General features: G+C 49.6%; 3 protein-coding genes across 4 annotated transcripts in view; 2 read left to right on the top strand and 1 right to left on the bottom strand.

Annotated features, from left to right (window-relative positions):
- The first annotated feature begins 598 nt into the window (after positions 1-598).
- On the top strand, positions 599-4,398 carry CUNH22orf39 (chromosome unknown C22orf39 homolog). Its single transcript, XM_056120770.1, has 3 exons — positions 599-670; positions 807-974; positions 4,174-4,398. Exons 1-3 carry the CDS (start codon positions 647-649, stop codon positions 4,300-4,302), a joined length of 321 nt encoding a protein of 106 aa, XP_055976745.1. The 5' UTR covers positions 599-646; the 3' UTR covers positions 4,303-4,398.
- A 6,020-nt stretch (positions 4,399-10,418) lies between these two features.
- On the bottom strand, positions 10,419-15,380 carry MRPL40 (mitochondrial ribosomal protein L40). The gene is made up of 4 exons (XM_056120666.1): positions 15,183-15,380; positions 14,785-14,868; positions 13,297-13,455; positions 10,419-10,850 (listed from the first exon to the last, which is right to left on the bottom strand). The coding sequence occupies exons 1-4, from the start codon at positions 15,233-15,235 to the stop codon at positions 10,526-10,528; spliced, it is 621 nt and encodes a 206-aa protein (XP_055976641.1). The 5' UTR covers positions 15,236-15,380; the 3' UTR covers positions 10,419-10,525.
- Positions 15,381-16,199: 819 nt separating this feature from the next.
- Positions 16,200-21,527, top strand: part of LOC130029577 (protein HIRA) — a 95,698-nt gene continuing 90,370 nt past the window's right edge. For both annotated transcript variants that reach the window (XM_056120560.1, XM_056120561.1), the window contains exon 1: positions 16,200-16,374. In XM_056120560.1, the coding sequence (XP_055976535.1) occupies positions 16,338-16,374 (37 nt within the window). In that variant the 5' untranslated portion in view covers positions 16,200-16,337. The remainder of the gene's footprint in view (positions 16,375-21,527) is intronic.

Below are 21,527 nucleotides of genomic sequence, written 5' to 3'. Positions count from 1 at the left end.
AGACTTACACGCCTGGGTACATCAGGAAATCAGCCCCCTTCTTAGCTCCCCACCATCAACACATTTAACGCCCAAGCATCTCTGGTAATTTTGTGAGTTCACATACACCTAGAGTGAACACTAGGAAGACGAACACTGTAGCCAAAGCTTTGAGGAAGCCTTAGTACATAGTATGTATGTACTTAATAAAATGAACTGACTCTTTGGACCTGGGAGATAGACTATGGGCTGGCGTGCTAGAGGTTGAATCTCCTAAGCCCAGAAACGACCCTGAACTCGAGCTGGAATGAGTAACCACGCTGCATGGCGGGATTTGGCCCAAAATCAAAAAAGAAGAAAGGACCCGGCATTAACTGCACTGCTTCAGGAACAGCCAACTGCATTGCTTCAGAAACAGCCCGCGAGACATCAGACCGATGACAACTTATCTCTGGGGCTCCCAAGGCACCCAAGGCGGCGACCCCACCACGCGCGGTTGCCTTTCAACTAGCCTACTCGGATCTCCTGCTCATTGGCACGCGTCGGGGAGGGCGGGGCTTGTGACGTCACTTCTAGGATGCCATTGGTTCCTCTGGCCGTCAGTCCACCCTGTTCCGGACTTTCCTGAGTCTCCATTGGTGAGCGGCCTCTCAGCAGTTGCCGGGACATGGCCGAGGCCGGCGGCTGGCGGGTAAGTGTGAGCGCCGGGACCGTGGCGATCTTACGAGACTGGACTGTCAAGAGTCCCGCGGCTCGCGAGCGGGTGGGATGTGGCCGCGGGGCGGGGGCGCAGCCCCTCTGGCTCTCGGGCGCGTCTCTCCCTGCAGCCGCCGCGCCCCTGCGAGGCCTACCGCGCCGAGTGGAAGCTCTGCCGCAGCGCCCGGCACTTTCTGCACCACTACTACGTCCACGGAGAGCGGCCGGACTGCGAGCAGTGGCGGCGCGATCTGGCCAGCTGCCGCGAGTGGGAGGAACGCCGGAGCGCCGAGGCCCAGGTGCGCGGGGCAGGCCCAGGGTGTCCCGCGTGGAGTGCGCGAGCCGCGCGCGCCGCCCGTCTGCAGCGCCGGGCTCTGGCGCTCAGCATTTACCGGCCCTTCCCCGCCCGGGTTTCCCCTTTTTGAGAAATACCAAAAATCAACGGGGCATGGGGCTGGAGCTGTTGCACAGCCGGTAGGGCGTTTGCCTTGCACGCAGCCGACCCCAGCATCCCATATAATCCCCTGAGCACCGACTGGAGTAATTCCTGAGTGTATGAGCCAGGAGTAACCCCTGTGCATCATCAGGTGTGACCCAAAAAGAAAGAAAAAAAATCAACAGGGCATTCCGACTCCACTGAAGGACAGAAGCGAGGAGGGACGTGCTTTGAGGGAGAAGAGGGCTTCACTTAAAGAATAGCGAGGCGGGGATCCTCCAGGGAAGGGTAGAGCTTGGAGAGCTACCAGGGGCTGCCCTGCGTTGATTCTGGCCTAAACTGTTGATTTGATTTCTTTCCGTCTGACCGCCCAAATGGGAGAGCGTATCATGGAGGGTCTAGGAGGTGGTTTCAGTTGTCTGTCCACCCATTCAGCAGGTATTTATGTTGGGCACTTTTTTGGTTGATTGGGGGCCACACCAGTCTGTACAAGGGGCTGGGTGCTTAAAGGGACGCTGTGAACAGGACCATGCGGTTTCTATCGGTTTCCCTCCAACTCTTTGAGCCATCCCCCAGCCTCTGTTGCCACTCCTGGGAAACAGGAGATATGAGAACCAGAAACCCCCCTCCTCCCCCCGCCCCCACTCTAGGATACTGTGGCTCTTTGGGCAAGGCCTTGCAGGGAGGAGGATGGAGAGGATCTGTGAGGGCGCAGGGCACATGGTGCCAGAAGAGAGGCCAATAGGACTGGCCACTGCTTCAGCAGTTATTTTTTGTTTTGTTGGCTTTGTTGTTAAACGTTTATGATTGTGGGGCTAGAGAGAGCGCGCAGGAATTGGGCGCTGCCTTCCATGTAGCTGACCCTAGCACTACTTACGGTCCCCTGACTATGGCCCCACAAAAACATACAATTAAAGAAAAGGCTGATAAATTCATAGTAAATGGAAATCTAAAAATTGGGAAAGTTAGCTTGAAACCTATAAACCTAATGGCAAAATTGATGAACTTTTTTTTTTTTTTTGCTTTATGGGTCACACCTGGCAATGCTCAGATGTTACTACTCCTGGCTCTGCACTCCTGGCGGTGCTTGGGGGACCATATGGAATGCATGCCTGGGATCAAACCGGGGCTGGCAAGTACAAGACAAACGCCCTACCTACTGTACTATCACTTTGGTCCAAAATTTGTGAACTTTTTAATTTTCCCAAAGACATCATATATGAGTCATAGTTATATAGTTCAGTGGCAAGGTGAATGCCTTGCATGCATTAGACCTGGATTCAGTTCCCAGCAACACACACACACACACACACACACACACACACACACTAAAAACTCTTCCTCCACAGAGCTCATTTATTGGTAAGTAAAACAGGAATGAGGTAAGAGGTTTTGTAATTGCCTGCATCCCAACTTGGGATGTGTAATATTTTCCTTTTACTACATGAGGTTTCCTCCTCTTTCTTCTCTCCCATATTTTCCAAATAAAATTGTTTTCAGTATTAAAAAGAGTAATGAGGGCCAGAGAGAGATAGTATAGGAGGTAAGGTGCTTGCTTTGCATGTGACTTACCCAGTTCTATCCCCACCACTGCTCAGTCCCATTGAGCAGCTCCAGGAGTGATACCTGATCACCACAGGATGTGACCACCTCTCTCCCCCACACCCCCAATGAAAGTAATGATTTCATAATAGAAAAATACACAAAAGGCTTGAGAAGAAATTTAATTCAAAATGAAAACCGGGAGGTGGTGGACGATGGGAGGGAACCTGGAGACACTGGTACTGAGTAACGAACACTGGTAGAGGGATGGGTGTTGGAACACTATGACTGAAATCCAATCATGAACATTTTTGTAAGAGTCTATCACAGTGATTCAATAAAAAAGTTAAAAATATTAAAAATTTTAAAAAGAAAACCAGGGGCCAGAGAGGTAGTACATAGGTAGAGCATGTGTCTGGCACACAGCCGACCTGGGTTTATCCCCAGCATCCTTTTTGTCCCCTGAGCAAAGAATCAGAGTAACACCTGAGCATCACTGACCCCCCCCCAAAAGAGAGAGAGAGAGAGAGAGAGAGAGAGAAGAAAACCAAATAGTCCGACATAAAAGCAGCAAGTGGTCTGTGCTCAGTTGGGTGTCAGAAGGGTATTGGAAAGTCAGGAGTAAAGTGTTCAGGTTACCTACCTGTAAATGCATAGCTTTTGTCTCTGCAGTTTTTACCTCTGAGAACTTACCCTAAAGAAGTAATTAGGCAATAAGGGTACATTTCAAGTTCCAAAATGGGGGACTAGAGAGAACAGGGATAAAGGAGAATGCAAGGCAAGTAGTTAACCCAGATTTGATTCCCTGGCACCCCATGGTTCCCTGAGCACTGGGAGTGGCCCCTGAACAGAGAGCCATGTGTGACCCTAACCTACACCTTATCCCATTCCTCCTCCCTCCCCTCCAAGAAACTTCCAAAGTGGGCACTGGAACACATGCTTTGCATGAAGAAGGTCCAGATTTGATACCCTGTACTGCATGGTTCCCTAAGCACCAAATTTTGAGTACTACCAGGTATGGCAAAAAGAAAACCAAGCAACATCAGCAAGGTGCCAAAATGGAGGCAGGGGATATACTCAAGAGGAGTGGAGATTGGCAGAAAGGTGTCCCTGGGCTGGGATCACGTGGACCCCTCACCCATCCAGGGAGTCCTGAGCGTGTGTGTGGCCTCCTCCTTTCTATCTATGCTTGCTCTCCTTCCAACTCGGCACCCAGCCTGGTCTTAGCAGGTGAGCGTCATGAGGTCAACCAAAGATATCAAGTCTGGAGTCCTCTAAGGTATTTTAAATTTTCTTAAATTGTTGTTTTACATAATCTTTCCGTTTGGGAGAACAAGTGATCTAGATCTCTGTGGTATAGGAGAAAAAAAGTGTGCAGGTTCATTAGGTAGAAGAAGCCAAGTTTCAAAGTGGTGTACTGTGTTAATCTGTGTCTGGGAAGTTGTGGAGGCAAAGGGAGTTTCCAGGGGTCCTGTGGGGGCACAGAAAGACAATAAGTGACTGTGTTCTCCTTTGCACAGCGGTCCCTCTGTGACAGCGAGCGTTCAAGAGTCCAGGCAGCACAGAAATATGCACTGGTGTGGACCCCAAGGCAGAAGCCCCCTGCAGACTGGCACCTCCCTCTGCCAGAGGAGGAGAACGACAAGTGATGAACACCCCTGTGTGGCTGGGATCAGTTACAGGACCCTAAGGACTGTGCCCCCCTGCCCCCCCTCCCCTTGCACGCATGCGCGCGCGCGCACACACACACAGTCTAGAGGGTTCCAACCTGACTTGGAAGACAGATTGAAGTGTTTCCATTCTGACCCTCTGGCCCTTACCTTGTACAGAGTCCCCTTCTGTGCTCTAAATGACAATTGTGTGCACTTAAAGCCAAGCACCACTGCAAGTCTCTGAGCCGCCTGGCCAGGCAGGCACCCCTTACCCCAAGAAATGCCATCCTGAGGGGTAGAAGTATCAGGTATACTATTGACTGGTAGACCTGACCCCTGTGGACATGAGCAACTAAATTGTTGTGCTGTGGTAAACAGATTTCCAGGTCTCCACTTGGCGATGGGTTTCCATTGCCAGCGGTGGTGCCCCTGCCGCTGAGACCCATGTTTGAAGTTCCTCCAGAGTAGGCTAGTTCATGCCTCTGGGCTGACACATTGTACCTCCTGGGCTTACAGTAGAAATGTTGGAGACTTCTTTCTGTTTGGGGTTTTTTTTTTTCTTTTTCAATGCTCATGGCTACACAGCATGTGAGCTATAAAAAATGGTTATTAAGCACAGAGCCAGGAGTAAGTCCTGAGCACTGTGCTATGGTTACGACCACCCCCCCCCCCCCCCAAATAATAATAAAAGAAAGTAAGGTTAACAGACTCTTGGCTTAAAAAGGCAATCCCCAATCCAGAGAGATAGTTCCTGCTTTCTCATGCAGGGGCCCCAAGTTCAATCTCTGATATCACATGGTTTCTGGCACAACTGGGAGTGGCCAGGGAAGGATCTTAATGGTAGAGCCCTGGGTTCAATCCATAGAACCACAAAACAAGGAAAGAGAAAGAATAAAATGCAAGTTGGAGATGCATGAAACTTTGATCTCCTTCCCTCGAAATTTCCTCTGGTCATTTTTCAGGAAAATGGAATTTATCAAAAATGACTTCACTTACTGATTCCAAATAGAAGCTGAAAATTGAGTGCACAACTCATTTAACTTTTTCATTCATTTTTGTCCTCTGGTATATTAGAATTTTTTATACTTAGAGGTTTTAAACATTGATATGTATGAACCAATGAAAACATACTATGAAAGGACACCGTATGCCCAGTGGCCTCCTGCTTCTCTTCCTCACAGCCAGGGGGCCTTCAGCACTAGGTCTCAGCATGACCACAAGTGATGAGCCAAGTATCTGTGCACTGAATCTTGGGGGCAAAATAATTCATCTCTTTATAAGGGCCATACATCAAAGAATAAAACTCCTCTTACGCTTTATTTCCTGTGTGCCTCAAGAATTCCTTTGTGTATCTGTGAGTGGTTGGGTGTTATGTGTACACAGAAACCCAGGAGCAGAGGTAAGTATATCAAGAGCCAGGGCTGGGGCCAGAGTACAGCAGTAGGGCGTTTGCCTTGCATGCATCCAACCCGGGTTCAGTCCCTGGCATCCCATATGGTTCTCTGAGTGCAGAGCCAGGAGGAACCCCTGAGCATCACTGGGTCTGACCCATAAAAGCTAAATAAATAATAAAGCAAATAAATGCATGTTTAAAAAAAAAGCCAGGTTTGGGGGAAGCCTCAATGTGTCTCTACGCTGTATTGTTGATATCTTGCACCTCACATGCAGTGGGGGTGTGAGAGGTCTCCCCACATCTCAAATATAGATTATAAATCGCATTCTTTCGTAGGTTGGATTAGTTAGCTAGAGCAGTCAGGGCCAGAGAGATAGTACAGAGGGTAGGGTGCTTGCCTTGCACGCTGGATTCAATCCCTGACACCCCATATGGATCCCCAATCCCCACCAGGAGTGATCCCTGAGCACAGAGCCAGGAGTAAGTCCTGAGCACTGCCACATGCCCTCCCCCCCCAAAATGTAATAAGGTAGAGTAGTCCCCATCAAAACTGGAAATCCTTTCACTCGCTGGACTATGGATGACAAAGGATCTAACTAAAGAATAGCCAGGTATAAATGTGTAAGGCAAGTGGCAGAGTTTCCATGCCCTTTCAAGGCAAGCCTTTTTTCCAAATTGCCTTGTGCTCACCAGCTGCTTTCACTCTCTGAAATCCCCAATTTTTGACTCGAAGGCAGCATCACATGGACATGACAGATTAACTCAGGAATTTAAGCTCAACTTCCAGCCCTACTCTTCTCCCAAGAGGTCAGGTGTGACTGAAAGCTCCAGATCTCATTGTTGGTGTCACAGGAACACCCCCTCCCCATTTTCTCTAAATTATTTTTGTAGATCATTCCCCCCCTCCTTAACCAGCAATACTCGTGAAATTATTTTTGTTAGTATAGTTACTTTTAACACTCTCAATACTTAGGAAATTCCAAAGCCTTTAGAAGCTGTGAGCACAAAACTGAAGACTAAATATGTGTGAGGACTGTATTTTGGTGATTAGAATGTCCAAGATGACTATTTCCTATGACATAAGCCAATCAGGGTATTTTCATCATGTCTGTGGCTAATTTCATGAGTATTTCTGGTTAAGGGGGGTGGGGAATGATCTACAAAGTTTTCTCCTCCGAAACACAGCAGGGACATTTGAATTTTGTAATGTGTCAATGATGTTTGGAATTGCAAAGGTTGGAGGATGTGGGACATTCAGGAAATGCATGGGAAGGAACAATCAGTCTTGAAGCTCAACTCCAGGGTAACACTTTCCCAGACATTTGGGAATCCTGTCTGAATGTTTTGTGAGGAAGAACGTTCTTTTTGTTGTTGTTTTTTTGGGTCACACCCAGCACTCCTGGCTCTGCACTCAGGAATTAACCCTGGCTGTGCTCAGGTGATCATATGGGATGCCAGGATCAAACCCAGGTCAGCCACGTGCAAGGGAGACGCTCTAGCCACTGTACCATCGCTTCAGCCCCCAGAATGTTCTTTCTTTGCTATAAGTTCCACATCAATAAGCATCCCACTTCTATGCTTTTCAGATACCCAATCACCTACGTACCAGACGAGGCTTAAGGCTCTGGGATGACAGTCTTGAGCAGAAGTTGATTCTAAGAATTTCACTTAGGAGTTTAAGGGTCAGACATAAGCACATAAGACATAAGGGCCTAAAGTGGTAAGATCTGTGAAGATAGTGAAGAGTAATTAGAATGGTATAATGCTTTTTGGGCAAAACTCAAGTGTTTCATGCTGTGATCTGGTCCATGCTATTACAGCATATATTGTAGAAACAAACTATACAAAGGAATTTTTAATTTGTACCGTGATGCACTGACGTGCTCGTGATAACAAAAAATGCATGCAACAGGGGGCTGGGGCAATAGCACAGTGCGGAGGGCGTTTGCCTGGCACGCGGCCAACCCGGGTTTGATCCCCAGCATCCCATTTGGTCCTCCGAGAACCACCAGGAGTCATTCCTGAGTGCAGAGCCAGGAGGAACCCCTGTGCATCACCGGGTGTGACCCAAAAACGAAAAAAAAAAAAAAAACCCTGCATGCAACAACTTTGATGAAACTCAAGGAAATTAGGCTGTTTTTTTTTTTTTTTTTTTTTTTTTGCTTTTTGGGTCACACCCGGCAATGCACAGGGGTTCCTCCTGGCTCTGTGCTCAGGAATTACCCCTGGTGTTGCTCAGGGGACCATATGGGATGCTGGGAATCAAACCCGGGTTGACCGCGTGCAAGGCGAATGCCCTACCCGCTGTGCTATTGCTCCAGCCCCAGGCTGAACTTTTTTTTATTGTAAAAAATACAATGGTTTTCCCACCAGCAGTGAAGGAGAATCAAAACCCGAGTGCTCCAGCGGGTAGGGCGTTTGCCTTGCACACGGGCCGACCCGGGTTGGATTCCCAGCATCCCATGTGGTCCCCTGAGCACCGCCAGGAGTAATTCCTGAGTGAAGAGCCAGGAGTAACCCCTGTGCATTGCCGGGTATGACCCAACAAGCAAAAAAAAAAAAAAAAAAAAAAAAAAGAGTGCCCGAGAACAGAAAACTGGTTAGAAGGGAGCACCAAATAAAGGGTGTTGGGAGGATTCTCCCAGGATGGGAGAAGCATGCTGAAAGTAGACTATAGACCAAACATGATTGCTACTCAGTGCCTCTTTTGCAAACCACAACACCCAAAAGGAGAGAGAGAACAAAGGGGAATGCCCTGCCACAGAGGCAGGGTGGGATTGGGGGGGGGGGGGTAGGGGGTGGGAGGGATACTGGGATCTGTGGTGGTGGGAAATGGGCACTGGTGGAGGGATGGGTACTCGATCCTTATATGACTGAAATGCAAGCACAAAAGTTTGTAAGCCTGTAACTGTACCTCATGGTGATTCACTAATAATTTTTTTTTAAATACAATGGTATGGTTCCATTTGTGTAACATCAGTGAAAGTGTAATAGAGACAGACTTCGTGGTGTCAGAGGTTGGGGATGGGAGGTGTAGGTGTGGTTAGAGGTACGTGAGGGTATGCCTGGCCCTAGTATTTTTTTTTTTAAACAACCATACAGTAGGAAAACTGTGTGTGTGTGTGTGTGTGTGTGTGTGTGTGTGTGTGTGTACTTTGGGTCACATCCAGCTATGCCCAGAACTTACTCCTGGCTCTGTGCTCAGAGCATCACTCCTGGCTGTGCCTGAGTGTATACTGGGATCACACTCTGGTTAGTTACTTACAAGGCAGTTCCTTACCTACTGCACTATCTCTCTAAACAATCTTAATTTTTACTCATGTGAGAGGTTTATGAACACAGACTTTCTGACATAGTAATGCAAGTAATCAGGAGAAATGCTTTAACTAATACATTGGACCTTCTCAGGCTTAAGTGTCTGTCTAAACCTACCTTGAAGCTCTAGCCACTTGTACCACAGAACATCACAGTATTTGGAGAGGGTCTTTACATTAAGAGAAAATTAAGGAAAATGAGGCAAGAGATAGTACTGTGAGTAGGGCATTTGGCTTTCACACAGCCAACCCAGGTTTGATCCCCAGCATTCCATATGGTTCTCTGAGTACCACCAGGAGTAACCTGAGCATTGTCAGGTGTGGCTCCAAATAAAACAAAAAATTAAGGAAAATGAGGTCATTAACGTAGCCTCCACTCTGTTAAGACTGGTGTCCTTATTTTAAAAAATTAGGGCAGGGGCTAGAGCGATAGCACAGTGGGTAGAGCATTTGCCTTGCAGGCGGGTGACCAGGTTTCGAGTCCCAGTATCCCATATGGTCCCCTGAGCACCGCCAGGAGTAACCTCAGTGCATCACTGGATGTGACCTCCCGCGCCCAAAAAAAAGAAAAAAAAATTAGGACATGTACAAAAGTAGAAAGAAGAAAAGTGCCTGCCACGGAGGCAAGCTTGGGGAAGGGTACTGGGGACACTGGTGCCGGGAAATGTACACTGGTGGAGGGATGGGTGTTAGAACACTGTATTACCGAAACCCAGTCACGAACAGCTCTGTAACTGTGTATCACGGTGATTCAATTAAAAAAAAAATCTTAAAAAAACCTAAAAAAAGAAATTAGGACACAGGCACAAAAGAATGAATGACCAAGGACACAGAAATGTGTCTCTGCAAACCAGAGAACTCTAGAGAAATTGGCTCTAAAGACCTTGGAGTTCTAGCCTCCAGAACTGTGAAAAACACATTTCTGTTATGAAAGTCATGTGCTCTTTCTTTCTTTAAACAGCCTCAGCACATTAGTACACTCACCAATCTAGACCAGAGCACTTGCCTTATAACAGAGCCAGAGCCCTTTCCCCCAGTCTACTGTCATAACCCCCTGGAGGACAAAGTAACCCAAAACAGTGCGTCTCGGCCTTGCTCTACTCTCCCACTGAAAATCCAAATGAAGCCTGCCCATGGTATCACGACACTTCCCCCTGGGAAGGCCCAGACCCTCCTCTGCACACTTGTGCAGCCAGCATGGCACATTCTTCACCTTTGCTTCTCTGGAGTCACTCTGTTTTCCAGCTGAAGTCAGTGTGACCCACACACTGAAATCTTCTTACTGGGGGCAGAAGCTGATATCCTTGGTCATTCTTTTCCCATCAGATGGCAAAGAGGAACAGCCTTTTTCACCCATTTATCCTCGGGTGAATTAAGCTGATGGTCACATAACACACAGACGCACCTGATGAAACACAATTTATTTACAGAATACCAAAGTGTGACACAAGCTTGAGTGCCTGTCATTCTGGCTGTCCAGGGCAGTGGGTTCTGCAGACAGCAGGCTGCAGTTCTATCTCTTGAACTCCACCTGTGTGTACACCTTGGTGATGTCATGGTACCTGCCTTCAGGGGGCTGATAGTTGGTCACTGGTGGCGTGTAATCTGGCCCTTCCCTCTCAAAAGGGAAAAGACCAGGGTCCCTCTTGATGGCCTCCTCATAAAGCTCTGGAGCTGCAAGTTGCAGTTCACGTAGAGCTTCCTGCTGAGCCTCGAGCATGGACCTGATGGCATCTCTCTCCATCTTATGCTCTTGCTGCTTGTACAGGGACCATTTCTTCAGAAGCAAAGCTCTTCTCTCTTCCTCCTCAAAGGAGAGCTCCACTGGAGGCCGCTGTCTAGAACACAAATCCGAAGGTGTGAAGCTGGGAACTGGGGAATTCACTGACCAAGAAGTCTGGGTGACTGAGCATGAACCACATTACTCCAATTCAGAGACAAATGGGATTTAGGACAGAAGCGGAAGGTCATCAGGGTGGGCGAGACAGGACAGGGGTGCATGCTGTGTTTGTGCAAGGCCCTTAATTTTATTTCCAGCCATCATACACCCTGAGACTCACCAGATAGTGCTCTGGAAGCCCCCATGTGTGGCCCTAGTGATGCTTTAGCATTGCTAGAGTGGCCTTGGTGGCTCTCAACACCACTGTGGCCCAAGCAGTGCCATATCACTATTGAATCATTTGGTCCAGTTTACTGATGCAAGGAATGGCCCCTGGGCCTCCTGTGTGCTCTCTGGGAGTCCCCCCTCCAAAAAGGGAGAAAATGGAAATTTAGAACAAATTAAAGAATGCTGGGGCTAGAGAGGTAATATAGGGGTTAATTTACTTTCCAAGCATATGGCAAACCTGAGTTCAATCCTGGCAATACATACAATCCCCTGAGCATCGCCAGTAGTAATCCTAAACCTCTCCCTCACCAAATTAAAATTAGAAATGTAATGTTGTCGGGCTGGGGCGATAGTATAGTAGGTAGGGCATTTGTCTTACATGAAGTTGACCTAGGTTCAATACCCGGCATCCCACATAGTTCCCTGAGCCCACCAGGAGTAATTTCTGGGTTCAGAGCCAAGAGTAACTCCTGAGCACTGCCAGGTGTACCTCACCTCCCTGCATCCCAACCCTCACATCCCCCAAAAGGAATGCTGAATGTGATGGCAGTTGTAACATCCTGGGAACCAGTGCCATCTATACTCCAAGCTTAAAAAAAAAAGGTGGATCAGAAAGATAGCATGGCAGGTAGAGTATATGCCTTGCATGTAATCAACCAGGGTTCAATCCCTGGGATCCATATGCTGTCCGCCCCGCCTCCCCGGTACTGCCAGGAGTGATTCCTGAGAGAACCAGGAGTAACTCCTGAGCATTGTTGAGCATGGCACAAACAAACAAACTGAAAAATGGTAATGTTCTGAGAATACTAGTAGCATATCTGCTCCAGGTAGAGATCTTCAGGTGAGAGATGACTTTATGACTTTGGGAAAAGGTGAAATGAAAATGACCACCAAAATGCCAGGTAGTCGGCACATTCACAACCAAAATGTGCAGACCCCAAAGTACAAAAAAACAAAACAAAACAAAAAAACCCTGCACGTCCCCAGTTCCAGAGTTACTTTAGAAGAGCAAACTGGGGTCTGAAGGGTAGAGCTAGTAGAGCATTTGCCTTACACACAGCTGAACCGGGTTAGACCCCTGGCATTCCATATGATCCCTGAGTGCAGAGTCAGTAAGACTGTAAAACCTAGGGTCGGAGTGATAGTACAGAGGGTAGGGAGTTTGCCTTGCATGCAGACAACCCCGGTTCAATCCCTGGCATCCCGTATGATCCACTGAGCAGAGCCAGGAGTGATTCCTGAGTGCAGAGCCAGGAGTAACCCCTGAGCATAGCTGCGTGTGACCCCCCTCTCCCCCCCCCCCCGCCCAAAAAAAAAGAGAGAGAAAAAGAAACTGTAAAACTTGAGCTCCACTGAGTATGGCCGAAAGTCCCCCCCCACCTTTGCTCCCCACAAATAAAAAATAAAAATAAAATAGTACACAGGGCTCATTCTCTACCCTTGAAGCTTGGCCTGCATCGTGACCTAAGAAATGTGCTCTCACTTTTCCTACTGAGGAAAAACCTTTGCTCTCTCTTGAACATACCTCCCTTTCTTTCCCTTCACATTTCTCTAAGTAAATTTCTTTAAATAAAACTATTTTCCTTCAACCCACAAAAGAAATCAAAAAAAAAAATTAAAATAGTATGCAAGTTCAAGGAATCAACCCTACCAGCCCTGAAAATACAGATGCCTACTTTTGTATCACAAAGCAAGAGATGAAGGATTTTGTTTTGTTTTCTTTTCTTTTTGGACCAAAGCCCAGTGATGCTCAGAGGTTACTCCAGGCTCTGCTGCGCTCAGGAATCAGTTCCGTCCATGCTCAGTGGAACATATGGGATGTGGGGGATCAAACCTGGGCCAGCTTCATTGCAACACAAGTGCCCTAGCTGCTATACTATCACTCCAGTCCCCAAGAGACTAAGGGTATTCTACCATCAGGAAAGACTGTTCTGTACCAAAATAAATACTGAACAATGCTGATCTGAACTCAAGTATCTGGCCTGGCTTATGAAAAATGGGTATATTTTTCTGTTCCCTGGTGCCAGGGCTTGAACCCAGATCTCATGCTTGCAAGGTCTGAGTTTTACCACTGACATCCTGAGCCCAATTATTCCCCAACTACCACAACACACAAGAAGAGAGCTCAGGCATGATGAAACTCTTCATCCTGAGTACCTCAAGGACAGTACTCTTACCTCTCTTTATCCAAGAACCTCACAGGAGTAATAAAGTCTTCAATAGGAATCAGTTCCTGGCTAGCCTTTTCCAGACGTCGGATTCTTTTCTTCAAACGGTCCTTTGCTGCTTGATCTTTTTTAGGATCTACCTTCTTCTTCTTTTTCAGTGGTTCTGCCCTAATGGAGAAAGTAAATATTAAACATTTTCCTCTTTATCTTACAACCATGAGGAGACATGACAGTAAGGTGAAGCACCCCAAACTTGTACTAAATTCTTCATTAAGAAAGAAGGTGTGCTTGGTCTTGACTTCATGACGTCAGAGTGAGGGCCTTCACCCATGATCTTTATAAGAACCACTTGAGCATATCACATAAGAAAAGGGTGGGAGTACAGTGGGTAAGGCGTTAGCTCTGTATGTTGCTGACCTGGGTTAGATGGTAGGCACCACATATGGTCCCCTGAGCAGAGGGCCAGGCGTTAGGTCTGAGTACCACCAGGTGTAGTCCCCAAACCAAAAACAAACAAGGTGGAAAAACACTTTAGTACTGCACTGTAGCACTGTCCTCCTGTTATTCATCGATTTGCTCAAGCGGACACCAGTAATGTCTCACAACAAATTGTGAGACTTGTTTTTACTGTTTTTGGCATACTAGAGTTCATAAATGCTTTGGGATCCTGGTGAAAAGTGAAAATAACAAAGTGAAGAATTAGAAGCTCATTTGTACTCTTTAATCTTCCACTACTGGGGCTCCTGCAACCATATTCCCAGCCCTTTTTAGGACCCAACAAATTCCTGATCCTAGAGTACTGACAAAGGACTGCTATGTAGGAGCACATCTCCCATAACAAAAATCTAGAACAAGAAAAACAAAATCTTCAAGAAACAATACTGACCTGTGAATCAAGTCCCTAGAAAGTATTGAGACCAAAAGGAGGACGAAGGGACAGGTGTGGCCCCCAAGCAAAAACAGTCTCAAGTAGTGGTAAAACCAAACCTCAACCCAGCCCTTTACCTCTCCAGGTACTCAGAAATGAAAAGCACTGTAGTGAAGGCAAAAGTTCATGTTGATCCCTTGTAAACACACAAGAATTCCTTCACAGATAATTAAATTTTATTTAAGTGAATTTCACATTCGTCAAGACCCTGAATGATCGGTTTGAGGCTCTGCATGTTCCTAGAACGAGCAGATGCCACTGGGCTACGCTAGCACGCAATATGGATGAATGGAGATGCTACTGGCACCCGCTCCCTTAAATCGATGAGTAATGGGGTATCAAGTGATCAAGTGAATTTCACATTTAATTCCAGCCCCCCCCTCCCATCGCAGACAGCGCTATTTAACATATGGAAAATGTTAAGAAGACGAGGAAACATCTGCCGGAATTAGAGTGAGAACCCTTGAAAGGGGTCGTTAATTTCGCAAACCAAATGCTGCGCGGTCTTGCTTTCATCTATTAGTGTACACGTGCAATTTCCACTCGCCGCCTTCCGTGGTTGAGTTTACCTCATGGGAATGAGGTCCCAGAAAGACAACAGTGAGGCTCGCTGATGGGCGTCTCTAGCCTGCGTTTGCCAAGTTCCCATGAGCCTGAAAGAGACAAGAAGTCCAAAGAGGGGATGCACTAAACTGGAAATGGGGGAGGGGGAAGCAATTCTAGATGCCCTCAAAGCCTGAGGCTGCAACGCCCGCGGGTGACAGCAAGGTCAACATGGGAGACGGTTCAAAACCAGCATCGCCTCAGAGAACACCTGGGCTCCCTCCTCGTCAGGGTCCTCGTACTTTCCTCACCGGGTCAGGCTCGGTCTCTGAGCTCCGTCGGCAGACGGGCGGCCGGAGCGCGGGGCTAGATGGGGCCGGCGCGCGCACCGGGCACCTGCGACCCACTCGGCGTCCGCACTCACCAGCTCCGCGGGCGCAGGGCGCGAGCGGAAGCTCCCAGCACGGCGGCGGCCATGGCCCCTCTGGCAGACGACCAGCTGCTTCCGGGCGCGCGGCCTCCGGAGGTCGGGCCCACGGTTCCGCGCGCAGAGGCCCGCCGGTCACGCCGTCCCGGGCTCGCGGGTTCCGGCCGCGGAGGGCAGGCCCGCCTGGCCCCGCCCCCGGCGTCCCAGCGGGCCGCGGACACGCCCTGGGCGCCTCACACCTCGCGCCGCTCCGAGCCGCCCTTCCGCCTCCGCGCGCCTGCGAGCCCACCCGGAATCAGTCTCCGTATTGGTCCGCACCGCCGTGCATCCCTTTGTAGGCTCAGCCCTCGCAGTGTAACTTGAGGAGTGTCCTCTGCCCCTCCGTGTCACGGACAGAAGGGCGCACGTCCGTGCACGTGGACCCTGGCTTCCCAATGTCCTTGTAGCCTCGGCTTCCCGGGCGACCCTTCCCGTGGCCGAGCCGCTTCCTCGCTTTCCCTCGAGAGCCCGGGGAGGCGGCTGCTGCCGGCTGCGTCCCGAAGTGGGCACGTGGCCCGGCGCTCGCGCGCGCGATGCCCAATGAACACCAGTCGATGAGTGACGGAAGCTAATGAGTGGGACTCGGAGCGGACGGGGGAGCGCTCGCGAAAGGCCGGGCGCGCCACCTTCAGCGGGCCCCGCCTGCCATCCCCGGTCGCCTCTGGCTCGCGGCGACCGCGGCCGGCTCTAGCCCGCGTCGGCGCGGGGCGCCGGGCTCCCGGGCAGGGCGGCCCAGTGCGGGCCCTGCCTCCGCGGAGGAGCGCGGGCGGCCCAGTCCGCGAAGGGAGCAGTTTCCCGCCGGGGCGATTTGGCAGGTGCGCGCCGTGACTTCCGGCGTTGCCCGGGAGCCGCCGGAGGAGGAGCGGCGCAGGGGATGCGGCTGTGGCGGCGGCGGCGGCGGCCGAGCGCGGGGGGCGACTGTGGCGGCGGCGGCGGCGGGGGGCGCGGGCCGGCGATGGCGAGGCGGCGCTGAGGGCGCGGGGTGGGCGGCAGCCGAGGGCGGGCGGCGCGGGAGGAAGCTGCAGCGGTGGCTCCATGGCCCGGGCGCGCTGAGGGACCCGGCTCTCGCCTCAGCCCGGCGGCGGCGGCGGCGACGGCGGCGGCGGCCGAACAATGAAGCTCCTGAAGCCGACCTGGGTCAACCACAATGGTGAGTGCGCGCGGGGTCGCGGGCCGCCGCGCCGGGGGTCGGGCCCGGGGTCCGGAGTCGGGTGGGAGCCGTGCGCGGGCCCTGACGCCCACTGCCCGACGCGCGGAGCCGGTGCGAGCGAACTTTGGCCCCCACGCCGGGAGCCGGCGAGCCGGGCACGTGCTCCACCGGGGCGCGTGGGAGCCCGCCGCCGCCCCGGCACCCCCCCGGGGTCCGCGAGGGGCCGGGGGCCCGCGCGAGGAGCCGCCCCGAGCGTCAGCCGCCTCCGGCCGCTCTTCCGCGCCGGCGGAAGGCCAGCAGATGTGTCGGACTGGTCGATGCCCCTTCCGATCTCCGGGCGGTGGACACCTGCGGTCGACGTGGCTCGAACCGCCCCTGCCCCTGTCACGGCCTGGATCCGGTGACAGGGCCCCTACTTGGAGAAATACGGCCCGCGAGTCTGGTGGCTGCCCCTGCCAGAGGACTCGCCTTTGCCCAGAGCTGGGGCGTCAGGGTGATGGGGGTGGAGACTGACAGGGCACAAGTGTCTCCTCGGAGAAGGGCTTTCTCCGCTCGGTGGCAGTGGCCCCAAGCACACGCCAGAGAAATGGATTCTTTCTGTCCTGGCTGAGCAGGGGACCCAGCAGTCTTGTCGTAGTACGACGTTGCTGGCACAGCTCCTGCAGGAGTTGGTCTGTGCTCCCCCAGGAGGTGAGGGAGCGAACCCCCATCAGCCTGCGGACGACACTCGGGCACGGCGAGCCGATAGCCCCGATCCTGGCCTTTCTCTGAATGCTGATAGGCAAAAGGTCACCCTGATCCTGTTCCTCATTTCGACTTTGCGATGCGACTAGAGGGAGCTACAGTTTTTGTTAGAGCAAATGGATGCGATGCTTAGGTGCTTTTTTTTTTTTTTAAATACATGCAGCGTTTTAGTTTAGAACTTGATCCGGGTTTTGAACTTGAACTGAAACTCAACTGAAGTGTGCATCTGTTATGCTCTTCCAGTCAAAAGTGTTCTCTCCTTTCATCTTTTTTTTAAAATTAAGAAATATTTTTGGGGCCACACCTGGAGATGCTCAAGGATTACTCCTGGGCTGGAGTGATAGCACAGCGGTAGGGCGTTCGCCTTACAAGCGGCCAGCATGGCCGACCCGAGTTCGATTCCTCCGCCCCTCTCGGAGAGCCCGGCAAGCTACCGAGAGTATTCGATATGCCAGACACAGTAACAACAAAGTCTCCAATGGAGACGTTACTGGGCCCGCTCGAGCAAATCGACGATCAACGGGAGGGCCTTTACCTTTACCTTTACCTTACTCCTGGCTCAGCACTCAGAAATTACTCCTGGCAGGGCTCACGGGATCATATGGAATACTGGGGATTGAACTTGACTTGGCTGCGTGCAAGGCAGCCTACCTGCTGTACCATCTCTCCAGCCCCCTTTTTCATCTTTTTAGGTGACATCTTTCACATTTTTTAGGGTTCAGGTGCGGTAGTCTTTTAGCACAGCGGTAGGGTGTTTGCCTTGCACGCAGCGGGCTGGGCGAGCCGGGTTCGATTCCTCGCCCCTCTCGGAGAGCCTGGCAAGCTACCGAGAGTATCTCGCCTGCACGGCAAAGCCTGGCAAGCTACCCGTGACGTATTCAATATGCCAAACACGGTAACAACAAGTCTCACGATGGAGACGTTACTGGGCCCCCTCAAGCAAATCGATGAACAACGGGAGGACCGTGACCGTGACCAGTACTTTTTAGTTACTTCACTGGATTTGCCCTGTCCTTTTACTTTTGGGTTTCAGGCCCCACATGGCAGCGCGCAGAGCTTACTTCTGGCCGTTCGTTCATTTAGGAATCACTCCTGGAGAGGCTCAGGGGATCATTTAGTGTCTGACTCATGTCAGCAGTGTGCAAGGCGAGCACCTTAACCACTGTACTCTCTGGCCCCTGCTCTGTTCTTTTCGTGTATATCCCATGTGCACTTGACTCACTTCTCTTTATGTTCCCTGTTTCACCTAGCACTGCCTTTCACGTAATGGGTATATAGTTAACGTTGTCTAAAACAGGCAAGATAGCTGTAATATACAAAAAAACACAAGTTTTACAGTTCTGTTCCTCCTGTTTGGATGGGTAGGAACAATGCCCTAAGTAGTAGGCATATCTTTCCCTGCAAAACTGAGTATGTTCAGCAATTTTAAATTAACGGTGCATCAGGAATAGAAAATACTATCATGATCTAGTACAGCAATTTTCAGTCATGGACCATGTGGCCGCCTTTAGGCTACCAGGACATTTTTAAGGGGCTACAGGTGAAACATTGCAAATGGCAGGTTGGGTTGGAGGTACAGGAAGGAAACAGTTGGAAGGGTACCATGGTGAGAAAGAGGGACATTGATTTAGTTTGCTTTGTAAGTAGAGAGCCGAAGAATTTTTCTTATTTTGTCATCTAAGACATTGAACCCAGAACCTCATACAGGTGAGGCCTCTACTCTACCACTAAGCCACATTCCTGGCCTAAATTTTCTTTTTCAAATGCTTTTCTTAATCAGTTTGTATGTATAGTCTCTCCTTCAAGTTTCCTGTATTTTGGAATGTGATTTCTAATTTTGAGATAAGCTTTAATCCCTGGTACAACATGGTCCCCTGAGTACCCAAGCACTGAATCTGAAATAGCCTTCCTTCCCACACCTCCCTGCACTGCTGGGTGTGGCCCAAAACCTAAAATAAAGTAGTATTTTTCTACCTTGGCCTTGCTGACATATTGGGGTTCAGAATTGTTGGGATCATTACTTACGTTGTAAGAATGTGGTATTCCTGGCCTCTGCCTACTAGAATGCAGTAGCACCCCCCCACATGCTTTTAATTGTGGCAACCAGAAATATCCTCAGACATTACCAGTATCTCCTGATGGCCAAAACTGCACTTGATTGAGAATCCCTGCTCTAAGATGATCAGTAAGTTAATAAGTATTGAAGTTGTCTTCATAGTGAAATGAGCCTTGAACAGGGAAGCAGACTATTTTGACTCCATTTCTGGGAATTTAAAAAGAGTTCATCACTTACATAGAAGTTATTGTCAGCCACTGCATATGTGTTTTACTCTGTCCTTAGATACAGTATTATCAGGGGTGTGGGGAGAGGTTTGGGGTCACACTCTACTCTGCTCAGAGCTTACTCCTGAATTTGATCCTAGGTTGGCCACAGCACCGTGGTACTATCTTTCTAGCCCCAATACCATTTTGTTTTGTTTTGGGCCCACACCCGGTGGTGCCCAGGACTTACTCCTAGCTCTGTGCTCAGGGATCACTCCATTCTGCGCCTGGGATTGACCTGGGTAGGCCTCTTGCAGGGCAAATACTGTCTTCTCTAGCCTGCCACACTACTCTTTTTACATTTAATTTTATTTTAGACTGCTGAAATAAATTTATCTCTGAGTTGTTTTTATAAACCTATAGTGATCAGAAAATTAAATTGATAGGAACTTCCGGTGATAGAAAAATGTAATTTGTATGTTTTTGTGTTTGTTTTGACTTTGGGGGCCTATACTTGACTATGCTCAGGACCCACCCTTGTCTCTAATAGGGGACCAGTCCTGGTAGGGCTTGGGAAATCATGTGATGCCAGGGATTGAACCCAGGTTGTCTGCAGGCAAGGCAAATTCCATATCCTGTACTATCTGATTCCTTTTAGAGGACTAAAAGGGCTCTTCACCCTTTTGTCTCTTGCTCACACTTTGATGCTAATATTGTAAAAAGGTGTTTGGCAATTTTTCAGTAATACTTTACTAATCACATTGCTTTATGGTTTGTGTAGTGTCATCATAGGGTCTCCCTGCCCCCTCCAATAACCTGTGATTGGATTGTATGTTTCCTTCCCTGTCTCACTCTGGAAAGGATTTGGAGACTTCCTATCCATATGGCAACTGGATGAAATGTTAGTTGGAAGAGAAGATGAAGGGAGGATAGTATAATAATGAAGCCAGGAGCAGGTGGTAAAGTCCTGCACTGTTGCTGGAGGCGCACTGCAGACCTATCTCTAAGTATAGTCTAGGAATGCTCTCCAGGTGATACTTTATGATTGCAGTGGTTGTGAAGATGAACTTTGCAGTTGTTCTAGATCAGGGCTTTTCAAACAAGCCTCTGTGGAGATATTTTGGTTTTCACGCTGCAGATTTGCTACTGGCATCTAATGGGTATAGGTCAGGATGTTGCCGAGCACTCTAGATAGCACAAGAAAGGTTGAGAGCATTTAGAACACAGTATGTTACTGGTTGTGACCAAGCAAGGAGAAATGTGGCTGGGATGTAGAGCATTTAGTGTCTTATTAGGAGCATGAACAACTTCAAAGAAAGTAAGGTTTTTAAAGAGGCTGAGTATAACAGCCAACTAATTTCTCTTTGTTTTTTGTTTTTGGATCACATCCAGCTGAGCTCAGGATTTACCCCTGACTCTCCACTCACTCCTGGTAGGGCTCAAAGAATCGTGTGATTCTGGGGATCCAACCCAGGTTGGCCATGTACAAGGCAGGCACCCTTCCTGCTGTACTATTTCTTGGTCCCCTTCCAGCCTATTTCTTCAGAAAGTTCTGGAGCAATTGGGAAGCTGTGCCTTGAGTTTGGTGAGAGATGGTGAGGGAGTTCAGTGGTGGTAGAGCTGAGGAGTGGGTAGATACTGAAGATATAGCAGAGAAGATAACTTTGTATAGATTTGGATTACTTTCTGAGTTTATTCTCCTGGAGAATGTAGGGATGAGGGGTACGAGATGGGGTTTTCATAAACATTTCCTTCACTCGAGAAGCTGTTTGGTGGAGGGAGGGGCGGAGCAATAGTACAGTGGGTAGGGCGTTTGCCTTCACGCAACTGACCTGGGTTTGATCCCTGGCATCCCATATGGGTCCCCCAGTACCTTCAGAAGTAATTCCTGAATGCAGAGCCAGGAGTAACCCCTGAGCATCACCAGGTATGACACATTCTCCTCTCCCCACCCCCACCTCTGCCCCCACCAGAAAAAAAAGCGGTTTGGAAGACTTTGACTTTATAAGCAGAATCATTCTGATACAGCTGGGAGGAACCTTTGGCAGTGTCTAATCTTGGCCACTGAGGGAACCTGTCTTGGCTCCTGTCATTGACCAAAGTGAAATAGGACACTATCTTCCTTGACTCCCTGGTTTTCCACAAAG

This window comes from Sorex fumeus, unplaced genomic scaffold (genome assembly GCF_029834395.1).
Source record: "Sorex fumeus unplaced genomic scaffold, SorFum_2.1 ptg000043l, whole genome shotgun sequence".
Lineage (NCBI taxonomy): Eukaryota > Metazoa > Chordata > Mammalia > Eulipotyphla > Soricidae > Sorex > Sorex fumeus.
Note: the sequence above shows the minus strand (reverse complement) of the source record. Positions and strands in the feature narration are given on the sequence as shown.

Coding starts and splice junctions, on each gene's coding strand:
- MRPL40 (XM_056120666.1), bottom strand. CDS start 15,235: ATGGCCGCCGCCGTGCTGGGAGCTTCCGCTCGCGCCCTGCGCCCGCGG. Junction 14,869..15,182: donor GCCCTGCGCCCGCGGAGCTG/GTGAGTGCGGAC, acceptor TGTCTCTTTCAG/GCTCATGGGAACTTGGCAAA. Junction 13,456..14,784: donor TGGGACCTCATTCCCATGAG/GTAAACTCAACC, acceptor TTTCTCCATTAG/GGCAGAACCACTGAAAAAGA.
- CUNH22orf39 (XM_056120770.1), top strand. CDS start 647: ATGGCCGAGGCCGGCGGCTGGCGG. Junction 671..806: donor CCGAGGCCGGCGGCTGGCGG/GTAAGTGTGAGC, acceptor CTCTCCCTGCAG/CCGCCGCGCCCCTGCGAGGC. Junction 975..4,173: donor GCCGGAGCGCCGAGGCCCAG/GTGCGCGGGGCA, acceptor TCCTTTGCACAG/CGGTCCCTCTGTGACAGCGA.